Source organism: Solanum tuberosum, unplaced genomic scaffold (assembly GCF_000226075.1).
Source record: "Solanum tuberosum cultivar DM 1-3 516 R44 unplaced genomic scaffold, SolTub_3.0 scf00073, whole genome shotgun sequence".
NCBI lineage: Eukaryota > Viridiplantae > Streptophyta > Magnoliopsida > Solanales > Solanaceae > Solanum > Solanum tuberosum.
In genome coordinates this window covers 1919254-1942588 of record NW_006239002.1, presented here as the reverse complement: position 1 = coordinate 1942588, position 23335 = coordinate 1919254, and the positions used below count along the sequence as shown (strand labels likewise).

Here is a 23335-nt window from a genome sequence, read left to right as displayed (position 1 = left end):
ACATCAGGTTGTGCAACCGAAACTACTTGTGGAGACGTTTGCTTATTTGCACGATACTGAAGGAACTCATCATATTCTGTCTGAGCAATATGAGCATTATTGGATGGTTGATTAGGTTGAGCACCATATGCTACTGGTGGAGATGTCTGTTTACTTGCGCGATTTCGAAGGAACTCATTATATTCCTTTAGAACAATAGGATCATAACTGGGTGGTGGACCATGCAAAATATAACATATATCACGAGTGTGTCCAGGCTTATGACAATGACTACACTTGGATCGAGGTTTCCCAAAACGCCCTCCCCCTCGCCGATTCTCCATAGATTGATATGTACGCTTTTCAAAGGTTTGAGATGCGAGAATAGAGGAGTCAACCGTGGGTGATGAAACTACCTTGTGACTGGGAGGTGCCGCAAGACGAAGGAGACGAGAGAATAATTCATCGATTGTAGGAACTGTAGGGCTAGCTAAAATCTGATCACGTACAGAATCATGATCAGGAGGAAGTCCAGCAAGAGTAAGAACTAGAAACAATGTTTGTCTGTGTTCTTGTTGTTTTTCCACATTCGTAGTAACTGGCATCAATGTGTCAAATTCCTCCATGACTGCCTGTACCTGTCCCAAGTAAGTAGACATATCGGATTCTTGTTTCTTTAAGTTGGTCAATCGAGATATCACATCATAGAATCGAGATATGTCATTAGTGTATAAAGCACGAGCCTTTTCCCAAACTGTATAACACGTCTGGAATGGGCGAAACAAGGGCATCAACTTGGAATCAATAGAACGCCATAGGAGACTACATAATTGAGCATCTACTTTCTCCCATTGTGCTTTGGCTTTTGCATCTTCCTCACTAGTCTTTGCCTTTACATCTACCACATAAGTCTTGTTCGTTAAGTGATCTTGGACACCTTGACCCTTGCACCACAGCTCAACCGAGGAAGCCCAAGATAAATAGTTTGAACTTCCCAATAAAAGTTCTGAAGTGATTATAGGGCTAGAACTTCCAATCCCCATATTTTTAGAACCAAAAACATCACACCCAAAAGACATTATGCTAAATTTGTCTTGGAAACAAAAAAACTTGATTATTGAGATCTGATTGTCGGAAAATTCAAATCTCGAAGAAAAGTCGCCGGAAACAGCCTGGAAATTGCTGGAACCCTAATTCCGGTGATCGGATCTGGTCAAAAACAGTATGGGCCTGGTCGGAATGGCTGGACGACCCCAACTGTCAAAAAAATTCTCAAAAAATATGATCAGAAAAGCCCTCACGCGCCGGCGCGTGAGACAGATCTCGCCGGAAACTACCACCTCCGATCGGTGCATAAGAGCGCGTGGGGTGATGTTTTCCGGTGGTTTTGGCTGGGGTTTGGTCGCGGGGGCTTTTCGAGCCTCGTGGTGGTGTTGGTTTTCGCACAACACCACAGAAAGAAAAAAGAATAACAAAATCAGATCCAACAGTCACCGGAAATTGACATAGACATACGGTGACTAGTTTGTTCTCACCAATGCTTTGATACCATGTGAGAAATATATTGGAAAAAATATTATTGAATTGTATTTCTAAATAGTTACATTGAGACCCTATTTATAGACACTACATTGGAATCCTTTTCCAACTAGGATTCCTATTCCTATTCCTATTCATATTCCTATTCTAAGTAGGAAATACTTATTTCTATTCTAACAGTACCCAAATAGAGAAATTCCCCATATTCTAGTTGGTAATTTTTCTGAAATTTCTTCCAACCTTTGTGTATAAGAAAGCCCTCTTCCATTACATTGTAGTTTCACATTCCAAGTTCCTCCAGAAAGACCCTTTAGAGTGACTTTATCAGGTGATTCTTCAGATATATGCCTAAGAAAATCGGCTAGGTTCCCTACAAATTAAGAGAGTCAAAAGAAGAAGAAAAAACAAGAAGAAAGTGAACTGGGATCTCTCGAAAAAGACTGTTCTTTTTATCTATCTTCAGTAGGTTTTTTCCATCATCACAATTGCAGTCGCACTTGTCTTTAACACCAAATCTTTAAAGCTAGAGTTAATTCACATATATAGGATGAACAAAGAAAAACATAAAGAATTCAGTGTTTTGTAAGTGAAGTCATGGTCATTCCAAGTTTTCCAAGCAAACATAGCAATTGAGCCAGAAGTAGACCAGATAATGGTTTAACATTCGAATGCAAATAAACTAGACTTCAGTCCCAAAAATTGCCCTTAGGCACGTTTTGTGAGCAAATCGAACTACCAAATATTTTTAAAACCCTTTCAAACTTGCAGACTGAAACTTTTCATGACATTTATGACTACAAGATCATGTTGAGATACACAAAGATGACATTTTTTATGTTCATTTTTTTCTTCCTCCTCCACAGCCAATTTTGGACCTGTAACTCGTTTCTTTTCATATCCAGTTATTCCATGTAATTTTAAGTCAAATGTTCCATTTCCATGATTCCATCATAATCAGTTTACAGAAGAAGAATGTATAGGGACAAAGGCTTACCAGTCAAGAATCTGCAAGTAAGGATTTACTGGCATGAATATTTTGGCAGCTTTAGTGGCCCTGCTCGCTTGTGAAGCACTCAGTAATCCTATTTTGCGATGATCATACCATCCACGCTCTACAGATTCTCCCATTGCAGGACGTTGAATGATTTCCTTGTATCTGCAATTATCAAATTAGCTCTCAATATGATGCAGATAAATTTTCAAACTTACAATATTTTGTTGGAAAACAAACTAGCCGGTCTTGCAATTGGTATTATTTGAAGATACTGGTCCAAATGCATCTGGAGTCTCTGTATATTTACTTTCATTAAAATGAAGTTTATAGTTTTCAATTCCCACTTGTGTATTATTTGGATTAGTCATACCTTCAGTTTCCGCAGCAGAATGTACAGGAGTAATCATACTTTGCCGAACTAATTTGCCACCGAATGACTTAGTTAAACTGTTATTGCCCAATAGGTTTGAATTCTTCACATTTACTAGCCGTCTGTCATGTAATTTGTTTGTTCTGCTTCTTGTTCCATAGCAACGCCAAAGTTTAATCCTTCCAGATGCAATTTTACGTCTTTTGGCTCCATAGAGAACTTTAGATGACTTAGCTGAACTCTCAGTAGCGTCTTGGTCAAATCTGTGGACTCTGAAACATGAGTTCTGTCCATATTTGATGAGTAAAAAGTACCAAGTCAATTTTTATACTTAAAATTTAGTCCTATGGCACAAATGGTAGTATAGCTATTACAATCTTAATTAGAAAGATACAAGAGAAACCATGTACATCAGAAGTTTATCTATTTCAAACACTATGCTGTAAGTTTTCACAAACCTAAAATTGATCTGGCAACTACCATGTGAACAAATAAGGAAAAAAACAACGGGAAGAAGATGAATGAAGCAACATCTCAAAGATGGGATTTCAGACATATATCCCCCAACTTTTACTGCAAAAGGGAATGACCAATTGAACATAATCATTAAGTACAGAACATCAATTCAAGAATTCAAGATCAGTAACATAAATATGAAAAAGTAGTAACCCAAATCCAAAACAACTCAAGAACCAGGAACATCAATTAAAAAACAATAAATTTAAATTACGATGGGCATATAACCTAAAATTGATCTGGCTACAACCATGTCAACAAATAAGGAAAAACAATGGAAAGAAAAATGAATGAAGGAACATCAATTCAAGAATTAAAGAACCGATAACTTCAATTCAAGAAATCAAGAACTGGGAACATCTTCCCGAACTATTACCCATTGAACATTATCATTAAGTGCAGAACATCAATTCAAGAATTCAAGAGCCAAGCAAGTCAATTCAAGAACCAAGAACATAAATATGAAAAAGTAGTAACCTAAATCCAAAACAATTCAAGAACCAGCAACGTCAATTAAAAAACAATAAATTTAAATTACAATGTGCATTAACCTAAACTGATCTGGCTACAACCATGTGAACAAATAAGGAAAAACAATGGGAAGAAGACGAATGAAGGAACATCAATTCAAGAGTAAAGAACCGGCAACTTCAATTCAAGAATTCAAGAACCAGGAACATCTTCCCGAACTTCTATCTAAAAGGGAATTACCAATTGAACATTATCATTAAGTGCAAAACATCAATTCAAGAATTCAAGAAGCAGCAACGTCAATTCAAAAAGTAGTAACCTAAATATCTCTGATTGAGGGCAAGGGGATGAGAGTAGTGTAGTACTATGGTTGAAACTTTTTTCCGGTTGGCCAATCTTTTACCGTCGTCATGGCCGGTTTCCGTTGTCCGGGACGGATTCCGGTTGCCTCAACTTAGAAAAGAGAGCTCACTTATCAGAGTTACCTCCTTTTATAGATAACGCATCGGCTTTCTAAAATATCTTTTCCCATATATTAAAAAAAAAAAAAACGCTATTTTATCAATTAAGTAAAATAATTTTGGCTAGTTTTTTATTTATTTTAATTACTTATTAAAGTTTTAAACCGTTGTGATTTATTATAGTCTTCTTATATATTTTATTTTCTATAAATAAATAAGAAATTAAATAAATGAGAAAACTAAAGAATTAAATGTCCTTACCAAATTTTTTTAAATAATGTTTGAATTAATCAGAAAAAAAATTAACCACTCTTTAATTCGAATATTAGCCCTTTGACTCATTATAAATTATATAATTAGTAAATATTGAATATTTATAGTTTAAAATATTATTAAAACAAAGCAATATATTATTTTTATAGCGAACTCTTCCCCTCTTCTCATTTGCCTCCCCTTCCCTCTCTCTTGTTCTCTCCTCTTTCTCGTCCTTTAATTCAAATATTAGCCTTTTGACTCATTATAAATTATATAGTAATTAGTAAATATTGAATATTTATAGTTAAAATATTATTAAAACAAAACAATATATTATTTTTATAGCGAACTCTTCCCCTCTTCTCATTTGCCTCCCCTTCCCTCTCTCTTGTTCTCTCCTCTTTCTCCCCACCACCCCACCCCCTCTCCCGATTTGTATATCTATCTATTATACATGGCTTTTTTCCTTAATTCTCTTTGAATTCTCTCTTTTGTTTACCTTTCCCGACTATTCCTCTCAATTTGACTAATGAGCATACTCTTCTCCATTTCTTTCTGAGCCCAACCTTTTTCTCCCCGCCCAACCGTTTTTTTGGTTGTTTTCCCTTTTTCTCTTGTATACTAGGAAGGGAAGTATGTGCTTTGCGCATTATTATTTGAAAACTAGTAAAGTAATATTAATTTGAGGTATTTTCAATATTTTAAATTTCATAGTATTTTTTAAATAATAATATAATATTAATGATCTAGCATTAATATTTGAAATAAAAAGTAATTTATAGATAAAAGGATAGACAAATAAAAAAAAAATTAACTTTAGAACATCGTAAATATTTTCTATACTTAATTAAGTAGTACTTATTTAATATGTTTTTTATAGTAAAAATTCAATGATTATTTAATACCATATTCTATTAAGTCAGTTATAGTAGACTAGGAATCCAGAAAACTTCAAATCAAGAGGTCATACTCCGCCAACTACGCGATCACAACTTCTCAAACAAAATGAATTAGGAAAAAAATGTATATAAGGTTTTCTTATAATAATCATCATTATTTGGAAATTCATAGTGTTTATTTGTGGTACTTTTAATTTTTACATTCAATGATTTTTTAAAAAATAATAATAATATAACAATATTTGTAGTCTTCAAAGTTTGTCAACAAAACAACAATATTTATAGTCTTCAAAATTTGTCAACGTACAATAATACTTAAGGCCATAAAAATTAAAATGCTATGTTAAAAAGCAATAAACTATTTCTTTTATTTATTGTTGTGATGGGAATTTGATCCTTCATATACAACTGAACTTGTAAGTAAAAGATTTTGTCGCATTTTTCTCTCACAAATTCACAAATACACCTATCATCTTTCTCTACAAGGTTTCATCTACATAAATTGCGCCATATGCCCACCAGCCATATTCTTTCGTTGCTCCAATTATTGACTTTTGTCTCAAATTCTTTGCCAACAAAGTCGCGAATGGTCATGCTTGGAGGGAGTTCAAGTTTATAGTTTCGCACCACATCAATTGAAACGAACTATAATTATGAACAAAAATTTTATTAAATTAGAATGTTGCATAAAATCATTCTCTAGTTCAATATATAATTATAGGCTTTAGTACCAGTTGATTTCTCTTTTTTGCTCGTATCTTTGCTACAAAGTAAGGATTTTTAGGCTGAGTTACGCGTCCACATCTAAATACATATGCACCATATAGGTCATGCATATTGCTCACCTTGCAAGTAATGGTTTTTCGTCATCCAGCTGAATCTCACCTTGCAAGTAATGGTTTTTTGTCATCTAGCTGAATCAAGAAAGTTAACGGATCAGGTTCACAAATAAAAATCTCATGAAAACTCACAAATACTTCACTCGTTACATTTTACATGGTGATACTTTATTAAACATGAACTTTATGAAGAAAAAAAGAAAAAGAAGCTTTTGACATTATACAAAAAGTGTTAGAAAAAGATATTGACAAAAATGAAGGTTGTTTTAGTTAAATATTATTGTTTTGATAAAAGAATTGAGAAAGTTTTCATTTGATCTTACTGTTCTACTATTGTTTGTTTGCTAAATTATATTAAGTGATTATGGTGAGTATAAGACCTGTATTAAAGTCTACTTCTCATGTTTATTGAATTGTTATAAACATAATTAGCATGTTTTTTTATTTATTAATTTTGACTAGCTCCATCATTTTTTCCATTTATGGTTATTATATATATTAAATATTTACTAATGCAATATTCGAATTAAAGAGTGGTTAATTCCATTTTTTAAAAATGATTAATTCGAACATTCTCTATTTTTTTTTTCCGTAAGGATCTCTAATTCTTTAATTTTCTCATATATTTAATTTCTTAGTTAAAGAAAATATAAACATATAAGACTATAATAAATCACAATTGTTTGATGTAAGTAATTGAAATAAATAAAAAAATTGCCAAAATTATTTTACCTAATTAATGCGTTTTTTTTTTAAAAAAAATATATGGGAAAAGATATTTTAGAAAGCCGACGCGTTACCTATAAAAGGAGGTAACACTGATATGTGAGCGCACTCTCTTTTTTTCTTTCTTTCTGAATAGAGGATTAAAAGATTGGCAACCGGAATCCGGCCATGACGACGGTAAAAAGATTGAACCAGAGGATTTTTAGGTTACTACTTTTTCCTGTTTCTTGAATTGGTCATTCCTAGTTCTTGAGTTCTTGAATTAATGTTTTGCATAATTGTAATCCCCTTTTTATGTTTAAAGTTCGGTAAGATGTCCCTGGTTCTTTAATTTTTGAATTGAAGTTACTGGTTCTTTAATTCTTGAATTCCTTCATTCGTCTTCTTCCCATTGTTTTTCCTTATTTGTTCACATTGTTGTAGCAAGATCAATTTTAGGTTATATGCACATTGTAATTAAATTTTATTGTTTTTGAATTGACGTTCATGGTTTCTTGAATTGTTTTTTTTTATGACAAGGGAAACCCGTAGCCGCTACCCTTTGGGTGCGCACAGGGTAAAACCCCCGCTCCTATGCAATAGCTCGCAAACCACATAGGAGAGGTAACCCGCACTAGGCAAGGTAACCCGCACTAGGCAAGCCTGGTGCAACGAGCTCGACCCAGAAGGCAAACCCCTTGCTTTCGCTGGCAAGGGGTTTCGAACTTGAGGCCTCCAACATGAAAGTCCCAAGCTCAAACCACTGGGCCACCCCGAAGGGTTGGTTTCTTGAATTGTTTTCGATTTAGGTTACTACTTTTTCTTATTTATGTTCCTGGTTCTTGAATTGATTTACCTGGTTATTGAATTCTTGATTTCATCTTCCTGGTTCTTGAATTGACTTACCTGGTTATTGAATTCTTGAATTCATGTTCTGCATTTAATGTTAATGTTCAATTGGTAATTTCTTTTTATGTAAGAGTTCGGGGAGATGTGATTTATCAGTGCTTGCTGGGAAAATTTTCACTCTCATGTTTTTTTTGGCTCTTATTCCAAAAAAAAATAGAGCCAAAGAATTGAGAGATTATAGGTCAATCAGTCTGATTAGTAGTACTTACAAGATTATCTCCAAGACTCTAGCTGAAAGAATGAAAAGGGTGATCGAGAAGATAGTAAGCAAACACCAGATGGCCTTCATTAAGGGTAGACAAATTATTGATGCTTCCCTTATTGCAAATGAATGTGTTGACGCTAGGCAGAAGGCTAAGAAATCTGGAATCCTTTGTAAACTAGACATTGAAAAGGCGTTTGATCATGTTAACTGGAAGTATTTGATCAATATTATGAGGGTCATGGGTTTTGGGGACAAATGGCTTAAATGGATTTATTATTGCATTAGTACAGTGAAGTTTTCTGTTCTTATTAATGGAATGGATCCTCTGAAGGATTTTTTCAATCCGAAAGGGGATTAAGGCAAGGAGACCCTCTCTCTCCTTTTCTTTTCATCATGGCCATGGAGGGGCTTAGCAATATGTTGAGAATCTCTACAACCAATGGTGATTTGAGGGGGTTCACTGTTCAAAATAGGGAAAACATCGTAGAGATCTCACATCCTCTTTATGCAGATGATGCTTTGATACTTTGTGATGCAGAGCCTTCCCAAATAATGCATTTGAGGCTGATTCTTACTGTTTTTGAAGGTATCTCCGGCCTTCATGTCGATTGGAGAAAGAGCCACCAAATTGTTAATTCTTGCCAGTATTCTAGGTTGTGAGGTGGGTGCTCTACCTACTAAATATTTGGGTCTTTCTTTGGGCTCAAAAAACAAAGCTGTTGATATATGGGAAGGGGTACTTGATAGATGTGAAAGGAGGCTTGCAAGATGGAAAGCATAGTACCTGTCATTAGGGGAAAGGGTCATTCTTGTCAACAGTGTTCTGGACTCCTTTCCCACCTATGTAATGTCTCTATTTCCAATTCCAGACAAAGTGAGAAAAAGCATAGATTAGCTGTGGAGAAACTTTATTTGGGAGGGGAACAGGAATAGCAAACGCTTGCATCTGGTCAAGTGGAAGATCCTCATTTCTAGTAAGAAGGTGGGAGGACTAGGAATCAAAAATCTCAGAATACATAATATGAGTCTATTATTTAAGTGGCTTTGGAGATATAACACTGAAGAGCAAGCATTATGGAGACAGGTTACACATTGCAGGCATATGAACAAACGGGCCACTGGACTACCAAACCAGTGACATCTGCCTATGGAGTGGGGAACTGGAAATCCATCAGGAATCTATGGGAGGTGTTTATAGCAAATACAGGGGTCAGGTTGGGCCTTTGATTGATCAATTTCATGATCTGTTCATTTTATCCTCCTTTCCTGATGCTACAGTTGAAGTAACTTTTTTTTTTTTTTTGTATTTTGCACCGGGTGTCCGAGTCTCTTTGAGCCCCGACTAATCCCGGGGGTGCACAGGCCCCTCGGGCAAGGAGTTTCCCGCAAGTGCACCACGGTTAATTCAGGTTTTACCCAGTCCGATGGCCCTCAGAAATTGTTTGCACCCAGTGGTTCGACTTGAGACCTTGAAAGGGAGCAAACCCCAAGGCTCAAGTCAATTGCCAGCAGGCCAACCCCTGAGGGTTACAGTTGAAGAACTTTGGACTCCACAAGGGTGGAATATTGTATTCAGAAGGCTCCTTAATGATTGGGAGATCCCAAGAGTTACTGATCTCTTTGGTAAACTCTTGAAGGTTTCTCAGGCCTAAAGGAGAAGAAGGATTCTCATACTTGGATAGGCGGCACCATGGCTGTTTTCTCTGTCAAAACAGCTTACAACTACTTAATGGATTTGGAGCAGTTCAATGACCCATGGCCATGGAAAGAGATATGGAAAGCAAGAGCTCCTTTCAAAGTGGTTTTGCTTACTTGGCTAGTTGTTTGGAAAGCCAGTCTCACTCATGATAAACTTCAAAGAAGGGGTTTTCATCTATGTTCTAGGTGTTTTCTATGCCATCAGGAAGCCGAAGCCAATGGGCATCTTTTCTTGCATTGTTCAATTACCAGACAACTATGACAACTTTTTGCAGCATTAGCTCAAATTGTTTGGGTGATACCCCAGAGTACATTTGACCGGATATGTAGTTGGAACAATATACAAGGGGAAACTTGTCACAGAGAGTGGTGGAAGATTGTTCCAGCTTGCATATGGTGGACAATTTGGAAAGAGAGGAATGCAAGATGTTTTGAAGGCAGGTGCAGTTCAATCTAGAAGATCAAGAGCTCCTGCATTTCTCTTCTCTATTTTTGGTGTAAAGAAAGTTAGTTGATGATGTTGAATCATTACTAGACTTTATGGCCTCTTTGTAAGTTCTGTTTGAGGCTGTATCTGTAGATATGATATACCAGGCCTTTTTTTAGAGTGCTGATGAATATAACATGTTACCAATTTCAAAGAAAAAAAAAACTAAAGAAAGAAAGAAATTACAAAGTTATCCACTATCTCTGATCAACTTGAATAGTCAAATAATTCTATTTTGAAAATAAATAAAGAAAACTATCTTTAGAAGAAACATATTGCTTGTAATTAATAGGTAATTTTAATCTGTTGCAACTCAATGATTCTTCAATAAATTGAAAAAGAAAATCAAAAATGATTTTGGAATGGAAAAGTGAAAAGAAGCAGTTACAGATTAGAGATAGCAGTGAAGCGGAATATTTTTTAGATAAACAAAGCTAAAATGAAGGTGTTGGGAAGTAGAATTTCACCCGCAACATGCCCCACTCCACCCCACCAAGTTTTTTTAAAAACTGGTTCCCGCATCGGCTTTAGCCCTCTCCCATCCCTGATTCCCCCAGTTGGCTACTGGTGCTTGATTTTGTGCTGGACTGCTTTTTTATCCTTTGTATCACGTGCTTCATTTTTGCTTACTCATTCTCATGTGGGCTTTTTTTCTTTCAGTGGACACCGCCCAATTTAAGTGTACCTATATTAAATTTGGTGGACAAGACTTTTCAGCTGAACAGAAGAGGCTGGCTAAGGTGACAGCATGTTTTGTGCTTCTCTACTTCCTATCCCGTCCCCTCCTGGTATCAAATTGAGAGTTGTTTTCCTACATTTAACTTCTCTTTAATAGTTTCATTATTGAATCGGTTTCATCATCCATGTTTAACATCTTCATGCTTAATTTGGTTCCTAAAAATGATTTAGAACGGTCGGTATAATATTTGATATGAAACTATGCCTAAACTACAAACTTGCCATCCTGAAAAGCTGAACTACTAAAATATTCACATTCTTTGCATGGGAATACATGAAGGAGAGAAAGAGATGATCCAGGATTTCACAAATTTAGACATGGTTTCAACAAAATTGTAACAAATGTCCTCACCACCTCATTAAAGATTGGTCCTTTTTGGGGCTTTGTTTTGGGTCTTTTACCATAAATCCACAATTCCCAAATTTTCTTCCCTCCCCTACATCACCCTAACTTCGTTCATTAGTGGGAAAAAGGGAAAGAGCAGCCATGGTTCTTCTCTAAAATTTCAAGTGTTTTTCCTTTTGCATCTTTGTCTTCTTCCAACATTTACAGTGCCATTAATGAAGGTAAGAATTAATATACTTCCATTTTGTTGATCAGATTATGGATTAAATATACTTTTTGCCTTTCTCGATGAGTGTTTATTCCCAGCGATCAGATTAAGAATTCCCATTTGTAGATTTGCTTTTTGCCTTTCTGTTTGTTCTTGCCTTCTGATTGATGGACTCAAGGTTTATAGTTTCCAGCTAAGTTGTGGGGACTCTTCACTTTCGAAGCTTCCCCTGTGTCGGATTCTTCAAAAGTTGGTTGACATTTTTGAAGAGTTTGAGCAACATAGGTTTCCAGTGAGCTGAGTTTTACCGTTGGATTATAATTTTTTCTTCAATGAATGTACAAAAGAAGTATTAAATTTACACTAAACTCAGAAGTACCAAATTATTGACGAACTCCTTTCTTTTGATTGTTTGTGAAAATACCTAAGAATGAAGAGAAAAAAAATGAAGCTACAGTCCTGGAAAATAAAAAAGTATGGGTATTTAGTTGAATTGGGGTGTAAATATTAATGAGATGGCAAGGACATTTAAGGAAATTAGAAATGGGGAGGGTGTAACCGAACACACCTATGCAGTAGGTTAGCGAAACCCTGCATGGAAGGTATCTTGTATGCATATTATTTCCTTGATATGGCTTCACTAATGAGCATCTAACACAGCCATTTTTGTTTGCGCAGAATACAGGTATATTGGATGTCAAAGGAAATTATGCAGTTAATGATGGAGGAAGCTATTGATGATTGGCTGTTAAGGCAAATGCATTGGTTACGGAGAGAGGATGTGATTGCTCAGGGAATTAAATGGATTCAAGATGTAAGCATTTGGTTTTCTGATTGTAACTTTTCCATCTTAATTGCTTACCTTTGAAAGCAAATTTTTCTTGGCTTCTGCTTCTGGAGCTACACTATTTACAGATTGCATTAACTAAATGAAAAATGAAAAAAAATTGTTGATGGGTGATGAGAAATAGTTTGGAATTACAAAAACGATAATGATGCGAAGTCCCTTTTTTGCAAACCTTAGTGCATGTTCCCTTTTTGGGACTTCTGACATGGTATGCCTCAAATCTTTTTTACAACACTGGATTTCCTCCTTGAGAATTCTTCATAAAATAAATGCATGTGGCAATTCATCAATGTTTCACAATTTGATTTTTTATCGTTGATGTAATAAACTTAATTATTTAGATGTTATTGTAGTATGTGATTTACTTAGCATGACACTTCAGCTAATTCTGTTCCTTATTAGATTTCAAAGGCTGCCATCTATAATTTCTGCACTTATGTAAAATAGTATTCTTACATATTATTTTGAACTTGATGTGGCATATGTGAAAAGAAATATATTTTTTGATTATGGTAACTGTATATTCACACCAAAAGGCCCATCAGGTAAAAGCTGACGGGGTGGGATTTACAACCATAGAGGGTATAATTAAGACCAAAGTCTAGATAGAAACTTTACAATCGTTCTATGAAGCTTAGCTATCTATCTCCCCCACTATATCTTGTTTACACCAAAAATACAAAAAACCTATACTCTTCATCTTGATCTTCTGAAGACTGCTCGCTTTCCCATCATGGCTTCTTTCGTTTCTTTCTTTCCATAAGGTCCACCAAACACTTGCTGGGATACTTCTCCACCAATCTTGTTGTGATCCTCTTCTCCCCACTCCTTCCCAACTTTGCAGCATATCAAATGAGGTCCTTGGCATTACCCAACTTATCCCAAGTATACAGAAGAACATGTTCCACAGATTTGCAGCTGTTTTGCAATGCATGAATAAATGACTGTTTATCTCTACATCTTGCTCACATATAAAACACCTCAAGCAAATCTGGATACCTTGTCTGTCTAGAATTCATTCTCCAGTAACATGATTCAGTAAAGGGGACCCCCCTTTCTATGCAGCTTCCAAATTGGCAAATCAGGGCCTATAGTTGTCCCTGGGAATAGCAGCGATGGGGTACTATCAGTTAACAAATCGTATACCAAGGAAGTGAAAGAGTTACAAGGTGGAAAGATTGGTCCTTGGAACTAGATATGGATAACCAAGGTACCAACCAAAGTGAAGTGTTTCTCGTGGCTGGTGGAAAGGAAACGTTGCTCCACTCATGAAAGATTAAAGAAGAGAGGCTTTCGCATTGCTTCTTGGTGCTCTCTATGTAATGAAGCCAAGGAAACTAATAGACACTTGTTCCTATATTGCAGAGTGACAACATCTTTATGAAACTTATATTTGGGCCTTAACACAAACAGAGTTGACCATGCCAGAACACAACAGATTTACTCAGCTGTTGGATCAGAAGGGGGGGGGGGGGAGTAAAACTCAGAAAAAATGGTGGAATATAATTCGATCATGCATATGGTAGTCCATATGGAAGGAGAGAAAGTAGATGCTTTGAAAACAAGGCTAACCCTTTTGAGAAGGTCAAATGGTTGTGTATGACAACCTTTTATTTTTGGTGTAAAGAAGAAGGAATAGAATAGAATGCACAAATTATAGATTTTATAGGAAACATGTAATCTAGTAGATGTTTTGTCGTAGATTGAAATGATGTAACTCATTTTTTGGAGGTCTCCAGCATGTCCTCCATGCTGATGAATACAACTTTACCCTTATCAAAAAAAAGTTGTCCCTGGGAAGGCATTTAGGGTATGAAGCAAGTCTGCTACTCGGTTGATTTCTCAATCATTTAGTGCCCTCCTAAAATTCAAGTCCCACCCTTGAGGACTCCATATTTGTGCCACCTTATCCATCTATTGCAAGCTCAAGATGAATAGGTCTGGAAATTTCGTCTTCAAATCCTCTTCCCCAATCCATAGTTCATTCCAAAATCTTGCCTCTTCCCCATTACCAATTTTGTACTTCAGTTTGTTATTGAAAGAGACCCACAATCTTCTAATTGTTTTTCACACAGAGCATCCAAAGGTACCAGTCACCTCCTCAGTAATCCAGCTATTCTGAAGCCCATATTTTTGTGAGATGAATCTCTTCGATAGTGACATATAGTCACAACAAAATCTCCATAACCATTTCGTCAGTAAACTTTTTTACTTCATTCTGTGTACTTAACTTCTTTATCCCCAGCCCACCATGTTGTTTGCTGAGGGTTACCAAAAGAGATATTTGATGGAAAAATAACAGCATTCCTCTCCTCTAAGTAGAGGAAAAAAAGATTGCCCAACAGGAATCTGGTGCAATGACGGAATCCGGCATGATTGTTGAACCCTCCGTCAACTTGCAAGTTCTTTCTGAATAGTACTGTACTACTCCCACCCACTTTGCCCTCAATCAGAGGATTTAAGTAATTTTTTTACTGGTATTTACTTTTTCCTGATTCTTGAATTGACGTTCCTGCTTCTTGAATTCTTGAATTGATGTTCTGCACTTAATGATAATGTACAATTGGTCATTCCATTTTGCAGTACAAGTCAATGTTCAATTTGTCATTCCCTTTTGTGGAAATAGTTTGGTAAGCGAGTAGGGGATTTATATCTGAAATCCCATCTTAGAGATGTTCTTTCATTCGTCTTCTTCCTGCTGTTTTCCCTTATTTGTTCACATTGTTTTAGCCAGACTAAATTGTAAGTATAAAAATTGATCTTGGTACTTTTTACACATCAAATATGGACAGAACTTATGTTTCAGAGTTCACATATTTGACTAAGCCGCTACTGAGAGTTCAGCTAAGTCATCTGAACTTCCCTATGGAGCCAAAATATGTAAAATTGCATCTGGAAGGATTAATCTTTGGCATTGCTATGAAACAAGATGCAGAACAAACAAATTACATGACAGACGGCTATTAAATGCTAAGATTTAAACCTATCGGGCAATAGCAGTTTAACTAAGTCACTCGGTGGCAAATTAGTTCGGCAAAGCATGAAAACCTCATGTCCATTCTGCAGTGGAAACTGGGGGTATGACTAATCCAAATAATACACAAGAGGGAATTGAAAACAATATACTTCATTTCAATGAAAGTAAGCATACAGAGACTCTAGATGCATTTGGACCAGTATCTTCAAATAAAATCAATTGCAAGGCAGGCTAGTTTGTTTATCCAACAAAATATTGTAAGTTTGAAAATTTATCTGCATCGTATTGAGAGCTAATTTGATAAATTGCAGATACACAAGGAAATCATTCACTGTTCAGCTATGGGAGAATCTGTAAAGCGTGGATGGTATGATCATCATAAAAGAGGACAACCGAGTTGGAGGTTTAAATTGGCTGTGGAGGAGGAAGAAAAAAATGAACATAAAAAATGACATCTTTGTATATCTGAACATGATCTCGTAGTCATATAAATGTCATGAAAAGCTTAAGACTGCAAGTTCTGAAGGGTTTTAAAAAGGTTTGGTTGTTTGGTTCGCTGACAAAACGAGCCTAAGGGAAATTTTGGGGACTGAAGTCTAGTTTATTTACATTCGAATGTCAAACCATTATCTGGTCTACTTCTGTAACAAATGCTATGTTTGGTTGGAAAACTTGGAATGACCATGACTTCACTTGCAAAACACTGAATTGTTTATGTTTTTCTCTGTTCATCCTATATATGTGAATTAAATTTAGCTTTAAAGATTTGGTGTTAAAGACAAGGGAAACTGCTATTGTGATGTGGAAAAAGCCTTACTGAAGATAGCTAAAAGAGCAGTCTTTGTCAAGAGATTTCATCCTACAGTCACTAGTGAACTGGTAATATTCTGCTTCTGTTCATCATTTACAAGCTTATAAGTGAATCCCAGCTCATTTTCGTGCTGTTTTTTCCTTTTCTATTGACTCTCTTAATTTGTAGAGAATCCCAGCAGATTGCTTTGGCAAATATCAGAAGAATTACCTGATAAAGCCACTCTAAGGTGTCTTTCTGGAGGCACTTGGAATGTGAAACTACAATGTGATGGAAGAGGGCTTTCTTATACACAATGGTTGGAAGAAATTTCAGAAAAATAACCAAGTACAAAATGGGGAATATCTCGTGTTTAGGTACGATGGCGCTCTGCAATTCACAATAAGAATTTTCAGCAAGAATGGACTTGGAAAGACAAGTGAAGTCAACAAACAAGGTCAAAAATCAACAAGCTCCAATATATGGAGGCAGCAAGCGTAAAAGGCCAGAAAAATACCCTTACACTTCAAAATTCCCTAAACAGACTCGTGCTAGCGGTGAAAATGACACAGGTATGATGATTTAACTCCTACCTTTCCAATTCTTCTTGCTGTTGTTGAAAGTTAGCATAAAATGCAGTAATAGTGATCAAATTTAGACTTTCATCAACCGAAATTTCCTTTGCAGAAGACCTATTTTAACATGTGATGGACTAATAGACTACTATGTTGTGTTCCCTTAGAACATGCAACACCAAGAAAAAGAGTTGCACTTGAGAAAGAAGACGACCTTCTCACGGATCTCACTCCAAATATTCCTCAATTTGTGAAATGCTTGAAAGGCTATAATGTGAAAAAGTCCTGCTTCCTGGTAAGTGTTTTCTTGAAGTAAAACAAGTTCACGCTTATTAGTTTTTGTCACCAGTAATCTATGAAATGTGTAAAATGTATGTAAACCAAATACTTAATACTTCTAATGCAGTATGTTATTTCCGTGTGTAGCCAGATACATTTGTCAACAAATTTATGTTCATGTTGATGATTTCTAGACTGGTAAACTATTTTTTTATGTGTACGAGGCTTGCAAGGTGGTTTCTTGTGTGAAGAAAACTGGTAAAATGATTTTTGGTGTGAACTTTGGCTTCATCATTCTATCTGCTGTTGATAAACGTGACAGAAAACAATAAAATTGTTGTTGGCAAAAGATTTGCTGAAAGTGTGAACTTTTGCATGGAGCCAAAAAAGAGTTTTCTAAGTCATATGAACTTTTGCATGGAGCCTAAAGACTTTTATGCTTGCAACAAAAAAAGAAAGGAGATTGTGCAAATATACCCTAAAATTTTGTGATTTAGTGTTGATAAACCCTCATTAAAAATGTGGCAGACTCATTTATAACCATGCTATTACATAAATGACACAAATATACCTTTTTTGTCTTACATCAATTTATATATATATATATACACGCTTATGAATAGTGACACTCCTTCAACATTAAAGACACTTATAGGGTTTAGGTTGTGTGGTGAATCTTCTATTCGTGAGGGGTGGTCTTTGAAATTCTCCCTAAAGAATAAATGCAAAATAAATACAAAATACAATTTTATTATATTTGGAGTGCAATTGATACCAAATAAATACAAAATACAATTTATTGTATTTGGAATATAATTGATACAAAATAAATACAGAATACAATGTAAAATAAATGCAAAATACAATTCTCTCTCCACCCTCTCTCGACCTCGCTTACCTCTCTCCTTCCTCTCTCGATCTTGTTCGCCTCTCTCCTCTTAATATGTATTCATTTCGATACAAAATCAGTTTGTACTTGTATTTTCTCCAAAATTCATGAAAAAATACGCTTTCTCCTCTCTCTCTCTCTCCCTCCCCTAGATCTTGCTCGCCTCTCTCATCCTCCTCCCCTAACATTTTGTTATTATTCATAATTAAGCAAACTATAACTATAAAGTCCTATTTAAGGCTTAATATTTGCTATTTTTGAAAGTTTCCTTGTGCTAATTATGTTTATAGCAATTCAATAAATATAAGAAGCACACTTTAATACAAGTCCTAACCTCACCTAACATTTCACCAATAATCACTTAATATAATTTAGCGAACAAACTAAATAGCAGAACAGTAAGATCAAACTAAAACATTACTTTTGAAGCTCCCACTTTTAGTATAATATGATGAGTAAGATCAAATAAAACATTCTCAATTCTTTTTATTAGAACAATAATACTAACTAAAACAACCTTCATTTTTTTCAACAAACAACAATATGTATAGTCTTCAAAATTTGTCAACAAACAACAATGCTTATAGTCATCAAAATCTGTCAACACATAATAATACTTAAGGCCATAAAAATTAAAATGCTATGATAAATAGTAATAAACTATTTCTTTTATTTATTGTTGTGATGAGAATTTGATCCTTCATATAGAACTTGAACTTGTAAGTAAAGGATTTTGCCGCATTTTTCTCTCACAAATTCACAAATACACCTGTCATCTTTTTCCACAAGATTCCACCTACATAAATTGCGCCATCCGCCTACCAGCCATATTGTTCCATTGCTCCAATTATTGACTTTTGTCTCAAACTCTCTGCCAACAGAGTCGCGAATGATCATGGTTGGATGGAGTTTAAGTTCGTAGTCTCTCACCACATCAATTGGAACATACTATAATTATGAACAAAGATTTTGTTAAATTAGAATGTTACATAAAATTATTCTCTAGATCAATATATAATTATAGCTTTTAGTTACCAGCTGATTTCTCATTTTTGCTCGTATCTTTGCTACAAAGTAAGGATTTTTTGGCTGAGTTGTGCGTCCACTTCTGAATATATCTGCACCATATTTGTCATGCACATTCCTCACCTTGCAAGTAATAGCTTTTCGGCATCCATCTGAATCAAGAAAATTAAGATCAAGTTCACTAATAGAAATCTCATGAAAACTCACAAATACTCCATCTGTTTAATTTTACGGTAATACTTTATTGAACATGAACTTTATGAAAAAAAGAGAACTTTTGGCATTATACCAAAAGTGTTAGAAAATGATATTTGAATATATTCTTCTCTAGTATTCAATAAAACCTAACAAAATATTCCCCTAAGCTGGTTTTGTTAACGAAACAAAAAACCAAACCTATTTTAAATCTTTTAAAACTTATAGACTTAAACATTTCATGACATTTATAAGACTACAAAATCATGTCCAAATATACAAATACGTTATTTTTGCAGCAATGTACTAACATTAAAAGAATTGAATTACATGTAAAATCAAACAAATAATTAGATCTAAAGATTTAACTGTATTTACCTTTTGAACCTGACGTCTTTTTTTTGAATGTGTCAGTCATTTCATTCTCTTCTTCATCTTTTTGCTCCTCAGTTTCATTCTCCTTCCTCTCCACCACTTCCTCCTCTGTTTCATCCTCTTTCCCTTCATCCACCTCCTCCTCAGTTTCTTTCTCCTCCCCTTCCTGTTCATTATCTTCTTCCTCTTCCTTTTCCACCTCTTCTTCGTCATTATCTTCTTCTTCTTCTACCATGTAGTTATCAGTACTATCATCATCAAATGAGCTATTCTTGTTATCTCTAGTCTTGTTTTTTTCTTTTGGTTCTATACTCTTTCGATTTTCAACATTCACTTCTTCCTCCTTGTTGTCACATTTAGCTCCATTCTTTATGCATCCATTTATTCCAAGTAATTTTATGTCAAATATTTCATTTCTATCATAATCGAATATTATAAAGTCTCCAAACTCTAGACTGTTGTCCTCAATAAATTTCTCCCATCCATTCAGAAAACCTTCCTAGGTAACTTTCCATTCTTGTAGTTTGTATATGCTGTGGGAATTTTCTGTGAAGAAAAAAAATATTTTTGAAAAAAAGGTAAAAACAATATTAATTTCTTTAAATCAGATTTATCATATCATAAAAAGCAACAAATATGAGAAGAAAAAGTAATTTAAATAAACTCGAAGTTTGAACTTTTTGATGTTAGAAATATTTAAGAATGTAACTATTTGAGAAACTACAAAATAGAATCTAAGACATTCTCATAGTTTTATTGCAAAGTACTACCATCAACACACATAATATGATCGTTTGTCATTTGAAAATGATATATGCAATTTTATGATATCAATTGATTGAATAATCCATTATACATAATACTTGTATAAAATTGGAAAATTCAACATATAAAATACTAATATAATAATTACTTGCATCACACAAAAGCATCTCTAGTCTTTTAAATTTTCCTCCCCTTATTCATAGCCCAATCTTCAAAAAGTGTTACTTTAAAAAAAAAAAAATTAAAAAAATGGAGTTAGCAAAAAAATTAAATCATCTACTTGTATTTGCAGATCTAAATTTCACCAAGGCCTTTCACCTTTTCATATCCGTTGCCCACATTTTCAAAAGAAGAAGAAAAAAATTCAAGAAACAAAGTCCCAAAAATCTATTACCACAAGGAGAAAGTGTATTTACCATCCGTTTTGCACTAGTTTTGAGGATTGAAAACCTTGAAAAAACCCTTTTCCATGTTCACTTTTGTTGTCAAGCAACAAGAGAATAGAATAACTCGCCACACAACCTAAACCCTATAAGCGGCTTTAATGTAGAAGAAGTGTCATTACTCATAAGCGTGTATACATATATATAAACGGAAAAGGGTCAAAATTACCCTGAACTATGTGAAATAGACCACTTATACCCTTCGTTACATTTTGGGATAAAAAAATGCCCCTGCTGTTATCCTAAGAGACCACAAATACCCTCAACAGTTAACACCCCAAATTTTTAAAAATCGTCACTAAAAGTTTTTAACATTAAATTCTAATTTTGTGTTTTTTTCTTCATTGTTTTTAAAAAACCAAAAATGATATCGATTAAGTAGGAGTTTTAAGACACTGTATGTTTTATTTTTATGTCATATGTAAATGTATAAAATGTACAATGATGCATTATATAGTAGGAGATTTGAATCGAGAAGTAATTTTGATTATTTTTCGTAATAATATTGTATGTTTTTAATATTGATATTGCAAGTTATTTATTTTAGAAAATTAGGTTGCAATCGAAAATTAATTATCATATTTTTTTGTTGAAAAAATAGGTTTTACTAGCGAATGGTTGTTGGAGCCTTAGTCGCCACTAAAAATCACTCATAACCTTTAGTGGCAATATTTTGGGAATTTGTGGCGACTTTGTCGCCACTAAAGGTCAAGTTCTTTTGTGGTGAATCTTAGTTGGTAACGCTTAGGTGGAGGGATTAGTCCCATGTGGCTTGCCACGTCACTAAAAATTTGGGGTGTTAACTCTTGAGGGTATTTGTGGTCTCCTGGGATAACGGTGGGGGTATTTTTGATCCCAAAATGTAATGGAGGGTATAAGTGGTCTATTTCGCATAGTTCAGGGGCAATTTTGACACTTTTCCGATATATAAATTGATGTTAGACCAAAAAGGTATATTTATGCCATTTTTGTAATAGCATGATTAAAAATGAGTCTACCACATTTTTCACGAGGATATATCAACACTAAATCACAAAATTTTACGGTATATTTGCACATTCTCCTTTCTTTTATTGTTGCAAGCATAAAATGTCTTTAAGCTCCATGCAAAAGTTCATATGACTTAGTAAACTCTTTTTTGGCTCTATGCAAAAGTTCACACTTTCAGCACAACTTTTGCCACCAACAATTTTATCGTTTTCTGTCACGTTTATCAATAATTGATAGAATGGTGGAGCCAAAATTCACACCAAAAATCATTTTACCAGTCTTCTTCACACCAGACATCACCTTGCCAGCCTCGTTCACATAAAAAAATATTTTACCAGTCTTCTTCACATCAGAAATCATCAACATTAAGATAGATTTGTTGACAGATGTATCTAGATACACATAGAAATAACAACATAGATTTCGTGTGAACCTACCATTGATCTGGCATAATAGATCGAGATGACCATTATGAGCTGTCCCGTAATAAAACCAGCTATAAGGGAAAAGGGTAAAATATCCTTCAACTTTCATTTATTAGTTGACTTTACCCTTATTGTTAAAGTAGAGTTGTTCTTATCCCTGTCGCTACTCTATTTATCATCCATACTCCTCAATTGGATGGAAAGTCCCAAATGAAATAAAATTACCCAATTTCAATTGAATGATAAGTATAGTAACGGCAGGGGTAACAATAACTTTAACGATAAGGATAAATTCAACTAATAAATGAAAGTTGAGGGGTATTTTTGACCATTTTCCCGCTATAACCATATGAACAAATAAGGAACCACAACAAGATATGGGAAGCTAAAAAAAATCTTGAATTTCATGATGTAAATCTCCTACTCGCTCCCAAACTTTTACCTTCATTTGCACTAGTGAATCAAGCAAAAATGGGATGACCAACTGAATATCATCAGTTCCCTTAAGCGCAGAACATCAATTCAAAAACCAGGTGATAGAGTTAAATAACTATGACTCATAATAATAAGTTATGTACAAACATCACACAGTGCATGAATTTTCATATGTGGGATCATTGTTTCACTTATGTATGCAAATTGAAATGTTCTACTACTAATTATGAAGAATTATAGAGGTTTCTTATGTGCTGCACCCATTGGCTTCTGACTCTTAATTTGGGATCCGCTTCAGGGACGGAGCCACCATTCGAGATACGGATTTTGCAACCATTACACTTTTGGGTTCAGATGAAACCGTAGATTATATGGTACATCCACCACCGACTATAAGACAATTTAAATACATTTATTGGTATTTGCACCAGATAACTCTAGGTGAATCTGTTCTCTGGAAAAGTTTTCTAGACATTTTGTGCATCCTATTCAAATATAATCAACATTACTACATCTCTAATTGTAAGCTGTAGGCAAGTATTGTAAGCTTCATTTCAGCTGTAACATACAGAAGTTAAACAACTCTAATTACTTAGATACAGAAAATGAAAACAAGGTTGTCCATTAAGCAGCTACAGAGTTCAAATTCCAAAATAATATCAAATTGTAGCAGTTCAAAGCTAAGAATTTATCATCTTTGTGCAG

General features: G+C 34.7%; 2 protein-coding genes and 1 long non-coding RNA gene across 12 annotated transcripts in view; 1 reads left to right on the top strand and 2 right to left on the bottom strand.

Annotated features, from left to right (window-relative positions):
• Positions 1-23335, bottom strand: part of LOC102592895 (B3 domain-containing protein REM19-like) — a 37088-nt gene that overhangs the window by 10253 nt on the left and 3500 nt on the right. For both annotated transcript variants that reach the window (XR_367228.2, XM_006346437.2), the window contains exons 4-5: positions 22106-22109; positions 12011-12013 (exon numbers count right to left, since the gene is read on the bottom strand). Coding sequence is in view for 1 of the 2 variants with exons in the window: in XM_006346437.2 (XP_006346499.2) it covers positions 12011-12013; positions 22106-22109 (7 nt within the window). In the remaining variant the exon portion in view is untranslated. The remainder of the gene's footprint in view (positions 1-12010; positions 12014-22105; positions 22110-23335) is intronic.
• On the bottom strand, positions 1704-4352 carry LOC102594766 (uncharacterized). Its single transcript, XR_001473335.1, has 4 exons — positions 4189-4352; positions 2883-3168; positions 2513-2674; positions 1704-1888 (listed from the first exon to the last, which is right to left on the bottom strand). It is a non-coding gene; the product is annotated as an uncharacterized lncRNA (long non-coding RNA).
• LOC102592441 (uncharacterized) lies at positions 7169-23314 on the top strand. 9 transcript variants are annotated; one of them, XR_001473330.1, is made up of 7 exons: positions 7169-7255; positions 10988-11067; positions 12298-12433; positions 16200-16322; positions 16423-16805; positions 16921-17103; positions 22929-23314. XR_001473330.1 is itself a non-coding variant. In XM_015308306.1 (4 exons), exons 1-4 carry the CDS (start codon positions 7218-7220, stop codon positions 15893-15895), a joined length of 366 nt encoding a protein of 121 aa, XP_015163792.1. In that variant the 5' UTR covers positions 7177-7217; the 3' UTR covers positions 15896-16158. The 9 variants fall into 9 exon arrangements, 1 of the variants encoding a protein (XP_015163792.1); XR_001473331.1 differs by having other exon boundaries at positions 15755-16322; positions 16436-16805; XR_001473329.1 differs by having other exon boundaries at positions 15755-16322; positions 16976-17103.

Coding starts and splice junctions, on each gene's coding strand:
- LOC102592441 (XM_015308306.1), top strand. Junction 11,068..12,297: donor AACAGAAGAGGCTGGCTAAG/GTGACAGCATGT, acceptor TTGTTTGCGCAG/AATACAGGTATATTGGATGT. Junction 12,434..15,754: donor GAATTAAATGGATTCAAGAT/GTAAGCATTTGG, acceptor GATAAATTGCAG/ATACACAAGGAAATCATTCA.